This window comes from Meriones unguiculatus, chromosome 2, assembly GCF_030254825.1.
Source record: "Meriones unguiculatus strain TT.TT164.6M chromosome 2, Bangor_MerUng_6.1, whole genome shotgun sequence".
In the NCBI taxonomy this organism is placed as follows: domain Eukaryota; kingdom Metazoa; phylum Chordata; class Mammalia; order Rodentia; family Muridae; genus Meriones; species Meriones unguiculatus.
In genome coordinates, this window is record NC_083350.1 from 14208190 (window position 1) to 14214189 (window position 6000).

At 53.4% G+C, this 6000-nt stretch overlaps 1 protein-coding gene across 5 annotated transcripts in view; it reads left to right on the plus strand.

The window, feature by feature from the left end:
- Window positions 1-5248, plus strand: part of Ctif (cap binding complex dependent translation initiation factor) — a 246196-nt gene extending 240948 nt beyond the window's left edge. For all 5 annotated transcript variants that reach the window (XM_021640087.2, XM_021640088.2, XM_060377034.1 and 2 more), the window contains exon 12: window positions 850-5248. In XM_021640087.2, coding sequence (XP_021495762.1) covers window positions 850-1065 — 216 coding nt within the window. In that variant the 3' untranslated portion in view covers window positions 1066-5248. The remainder of the gene's footprint in view (window positions 1-849) is intronic.
- Window positions 5249-6000: the final 752 nt, after the last annotated feature.

Below are 6000 nucleotides of genomic sequence, written 5' to 3' on the forward strand. Positions count from 1 at the left end.
GGGAAAGATAAGATAAGGTCTGTTCCTTCAGATGGCTTCAAGGCCACCACATGCACAGTGGCTGGGAAATGTATGGGATGGGTGTATATCTCTGGAAACGAGGGGAGGGAGGTCGGGGCAAGGCTTTGTGGGAAAGATGGAGCCTGGAAAACCAGGTAGAACAAGCCAGAGTGCAGTGTCAATGAGGGTCCGGAAGGGGTTGTTAGCCGGAAATCCAGAAAGATTAGAGCTTCTCCTGGCCAGTTTTTGTTTTGTTTTCATTTTGTTGTTTTCCCTCTCCTAAGATTGATCGGTCTCCCAAGATTGCCTGGCTGGCCTTCTACTTCAGTTCGTATTTCTCTCCTAGCTATTATTACAGATGTGGGCAGAGGCCAGTTCTGGGGCTAGAGGTAGGTTTTTGCTCAGAAAGGAGGCCCATCTTCCCTTGTGTTCCACATAGATGCAGGTAGGTACTGATCACTAATCTGTTTCTGGAGAAATACCTGATGAATGGAAATGAACACAGAGATACCTGACTGCTCAGAGAACAGACCATGGGGTCAGGTGATGTCTAAGTGTAGTCAGAGAAAGCTTCCCACAGGAGGGGAGGCTCTGGGGTAGAAAGCACTAAGTGAGTTCCTAGTGAGCTGCTGTCAGGCCTGGGCAGGAGGCAATATCCTGGTTCCGGGCATTCCTGCTGGCAGATGGTGGTTAAATCTCACCGTTGGCTATTCCTGCCTGGATCTGCATGTTCCTAGGACAATTCAGATCTTTTTGCTCCTTGCCTTCAGCCTACCTAACCAGGGATTGGGAGAGGGGGTACCTATTATGGGGTACAAGTTCCACCCTGACCACACTTTTCACCCACAGCTACAAAGCACTGGCCGGCTGCTGGAGGAGCAGCTGCCTGATTTGATGACGGAGCTCCTAGCCAGCGCCCGAGACAAGATGCTGTGCCCCACCGAGTCCATGCTAACCCGGTCCCTGCTCCTGGAGGTCATCGAGCTCCACGCCAACAGCTGGAACCCTCTGACGCCCCCCATCACGCAGTACTACAACAGGACCATCCAGAAACTGACAGCCTGACAGCCGGGGGGGCCTGGTGGGCAGCCCGTGGGCAGCTGGGGCCCTGGCGCACAGGGCCAGATGGACAGGCGAAAGGACAGGGGTGGCCCTGGCAGGAAAGAGAATTGAGCAAAGAGGCAGGCAGCAACGGGGGCCAGTGTGGAGCCAGCCGGGGAGTGGATTGTACGCCTCAGAAGACCTCCCCCGTGCAGCCCCCCCCAATCCTGAGCACGTGGCAGCGCACCAAGGGAAGCATGTTTCTTTGTGCTGGTGGTCACCCGCCCTTGCTCTCTTCTCCTCGCTCTCCTCAGCCCTCAGCCCTCCCCACCCCTTACCTTCCGACCCTCCCTCCCTCCCCCATAGAGCTTTAGGGGAGGAATCTCTGCCACTCCTCACCGTCTCCAGCTGCCTCTCAGCCTCCCACACCTCTGGCCACTGCTTGGGTCAGCCAGGACTGCTGAAGGCTGAAAAAGTGGGTCGAGACGGCTCTCATTGTTCCCACGTGCTGTCAGGCGCAGTGGCCAACTGGCAGCAGGCAACGGGTAGCAGATGTCTGGGAGGACAAAGGCAGGCACGGCCCCCACCAGCCGCCCATAATTGACGGCCTTTGTCGGCCCCAGTGGAGCTGGGGAGAGTCTTTTTTCCCCCTCTAACCTTCATGCTCCACCCTCACGCTCCATGCCTTCTACCCTCAGTCTCCAGCCTCAGGGCCTGCTGCTCCCCCAGGCAGAAAAGGGAGCTGGGCTCATGGCTCAGCTTGAACCCTTTTATTTTGTTTTTCAAAAGTCGGTTGCTTTGAAGTCTCCTTTTTCTCAATGAAAATGCCCTCGATGCGATGCGATCCCCTTCAAGGATCCCCTGATTAGTGGGAGATCAAACCCTGCCCCCTCTGGAAAAAATCTAGCCACTAACAGCTTGCCAGTAGCTAGCTAATAATTGGAAACTTCTGCCCCAATGGGGGTCCCTGTTGGAATCCTGTGTTCCTGGGCCCCTGTCCTGCAGTGCCTCTGTTCTTGTCCACTGCTAGCTTCCAAAGGGCTGATACTGTCCCCTGGACTGCCTTAGCACCTGCCCTGGCCCCCATTATGGCAAACAGGGCCAGAAATGAGGCTGGCAGATTAAAACCAAATGCAGGTCTTGTTCCAAGCCAACTGCTGGAGGAAGAGCCCACTGCTGGCTCCGTGGGTCTTGGAGCCTCATTCATGGGCTGTGTCCTTGCCCTCACCTCATCCCAGGCAAGACCCAAAAGCCCTGTCTCCAAGTCTGCTGGGGACAGGGGAAATTGCTGGGTCATGACTGGGACAGTTTGGTAGGTGACCAGGCAGGCAGCTAGATAAATTTTTCGGGCTATAATCAAAGCTACAGTTTCTTGAAGGCTTTGGTCCCAGGGAACAACCCCGTCTATAATGGTTAGAGAGGATGAGGCAGTCCAAGAGGCTGGTCTCGGTGGTGACTGGAGGCTCCTTGCCTCGTCTCTGGGAAGCTGGAACCCACACTTTGATGATCCCTAGAATAAGTGTCCAAGCCCAGTGGCTTCCTAGTCGGCTCCTTTTACTGGAACTGGTCATGCCTGGGCCGTGTTGGAGGCTCTTGAGCAGCAGTTCTGAGCCTGTGACTCGTGACCCCTTTAAGGGGGGGTTGAACAACCCTTTCACGGGGTCACATATCAGATATCCCACATATCAGCTATTTACATTACAATTCATAACAGTAGCAAAATTACAGTTATGAAGTAGCAGCGGAAATAATTTCCTGGTTGGGGGTCACCACAACGTGAAGAAGCACATGAGTATTAAAGGGTCGAAGTGTTAGGAAGGTTGAGAACTGTTGCTCATGAGGCTTCCCAACTCAGTTCAGACTGGCTAAAGTGAAGAACAGGGAAGGTTCTCTTAATTGTACCGAGTCTAAAAGACTAGAAAGGGAAGCAGGTAGCAGAGGGAGAGTCCCCCGCTCTCTCCAACTAAATTCTTCAGGTCCTGAGATGGGGCCTCAAAAGGGCCTGCTGGGAAGAAGGTAGAGAGGTCAATGGCCATCCCATTGACCTCTATAGAGAGGTCTAAGAGAGCTTTGCTCGCTTTCCTTTTCCTCTCCTTCCTATCTGTCTTATTTTCTGCTTCTTGCTTCCTTACTCCCATTCCAGCCCTTAGGCTGAGCCTGGAGCCCAGGGACACTACACAGGAGGTGTTGAGGGAAGAGCAGGGCAAATGGGATGCCCAGAGAAGGCATCAGGGAAGCCATGCTTTTGTAGAGTTGGGCAGCCCAGGCCCACGGGCACCTGCTCCCCCTGAAGCTTCAGGAGCCACAGGTGTGCTTCCATAGGCCTGCTTCCCAAGTGTCTGTAGAATGGTGTGTGTGTGTGTGTGTGTGTGTGTGTGTGTGTGTGTGTGTGTGTGTGTGTGTGTGTTTGCATAGGCCTGCTTCCCAGGTATCTATAGAGCAGTGTGTGTGTGAGTGAGTGTGGGTGGGTGTATATGTGTTTGTGTGTACACACACCCACGCACACATTTGTGTATATGCATCTGCTAAGAATGAAGCAGGACCATGAGGAAGAAAGTGCTGATGGTGAGGACTCAAGCCTCAGGAGTAGGGAGGTCTCACTGGGTTCACAGAGTAGGCTCCATACAGGGGCGCCCAAACACTGTGTAGAGGGGCGGAGACCATGGCTTTGTGGGCACCGTGGGCCTAATGCAACTCCTTCTTAATGGCCTGTTGGTGACCCTGCCTCAAGAGAAGCCCTTCCTAGGGCCTTGAGGACCAGTGTGAAGATGGAGATATAAATATGTATACATATATAAATATATTTTTAATTACATGTTGTGTCCCGGTGGCTCCAGACCTAGAGTTTGCCTGTTGTATCCCATTGCTTGACAGCACTTCCTGGCCCATCCTAATATGTCACTTCCGGCTGTCTGTCTGTTCTAAATGCAGATCCCTGCTACTTTTTCAGACATGGAAAGAAAACCTTTTATTATTATTATTATTTTTTTTTTTTTTTTAAGAAACAACAGTAAAGCCTAAGATCTTGGTTTAGCCCTGGCTGTCCTGGAACTTACTCTGTAGACTAGGTGGTCTTGAACTCATAGAGCTCCGCCTGCCTCTGCCTCCCGAGGGCTGGGATTAAAGGCCTGTGCCACCACTGCCTAAACAGCTTTCTGTGGGAGACTACTCAGGAGGGAAGTGGGAGACATGCAGGCATCCAGAGACCCCTGACCTCCCCAGGCCAGAGCCTTCCCTGTCTCCAGAGGAATGGCATATCCAAGCCGGCCTCTGAATGAATAAACAGAAGGCATATTTGGCTGTTGCCTCTCTCAGGCTTGTGTTGTCCTGTCTGGCCATGATGATCTGATACTGAGCCTTTTCAGGCTCCCCTGCCTGTCAGGACGAGTTGGTCCTTGTTTTCCACTCAAGTGGCCTGCTTGTCACTGTCCTCCTTGTGAACTGGCCCTATTGCCTAAGCTCTGGGACCACAGCTCCTGCAGGGCTCCCAGCCTCCCCTGGACAAGGCCTGGAGCCCCACCATCATCCACGGGGAACATGTGCCCCCCCCAAAACCATCTTCATCCACTCACCCTTCCTTATCTGGTCTGTAAACCTTTGCAGTTTGGGGATCATCTTGTTCATCTGTGTAAATGTAAATGTTGACCCAGTTGGTATTTATTCTAATTTGTATTGTATTTTATTTTATTTTGTCTGAAGGGTGGGGGGTGGAAGTATAGCACTGGTTGCACCCAGGCTTCAAGGAATGACCCCAGGCAGCCCAGGAGCCAAGAGAAGGAGCTCCTTGGGGCCACTCTAGATGGCAGCCCCCACGGAGCCACAGCCGAGGCTGTTATCTGGCATCAGACGCCAGACAGCGTTCCTTGACCCAGACACTCAGGCCTGCCGATGGCCTGATGTCCCTCAGCTGCCTGGCACGGTGTTGGGAAACCTCTGACTGGGTCATCAAGGAGGTGGGTTGGGGAGAATCGAATTCTCCTCCGCTCAGGGCACTTGGACCCGGAGATCTGTAGCCCCGCCTGAGCCAGCCAGAGCCTGACAACAGGACCTACCTCCCTGGAGCAGGGTCTAGAGATTCCCGCCAAAGCTATGGGCCAATCCTGCTCGCGCCATCCCCTTCCCTCCACCCATATGTCCTGCTTCCCAGCTGAACCCAGACAACAAGTGGGTTTAAAAAAAAAAAATTAAATGATACCAAAAACCAAAAGTGTGCTGAGTCTTTCTTCTCTGCTCTAAGCTCGGAACGGAAAGCTTTCCCCAAGGCTCAGCTGGTACAGACAGAAGAGCTCAGCCCAGGCTGTGAGCTGGTGAGAGAGGCCTCACCATCTGCCTGCCATCCGGGGCTAGAGCAGACTCTGGGATGGGAGGAGGTTGGGCAAAGGGCTTATGTCTCTAAAAGCTGGGCTCCGAGGCCGAGTCAGGGTGGTGGAATTTCCTGAAGAAAATGGCTTTTGTGACCTCTTTGGCTTGTTACAAATTGAACCCGCCCCTGGACCTGCCGCAACCCGGGAAGTGTCCCCATGGCACTTGGCAATGGCCTGAGACTCTGGCAAAGTCAGCAGCAAATAGCTGTCCGGTCTCAGGCGGCCAAATGAGGCTTTAGTCGGGTCCTAAAGGAGCTCCATGAGGCATATGTGATAGTGTGTCCTCATTTCACAGCTTCGTCCCTGGAGAAGCATGGGAACAGGACCTACCTCTTAGTAACAGCTCCTCATGGCTCCCTAGGCTGGCCCAAAGCAGCCCGTGTAGCTGGAGAGGCCACGCTGAGATCCAGTCATTGCTCAGGACTGAGTCAAATGCCTCCCATGACGCTGCCTGAGGATGGTCAAGGTACGCCACTGGGGTAGGGATGTGAGGGCAAAGGAGACGGGTCTCAAGATAACACCCAGGGAGAAGAGGAGGAGTCCAAACCTGAAACTTTGGCCTAAGAGGTGATTCTGGGTGACTCAGTCCTGCTTA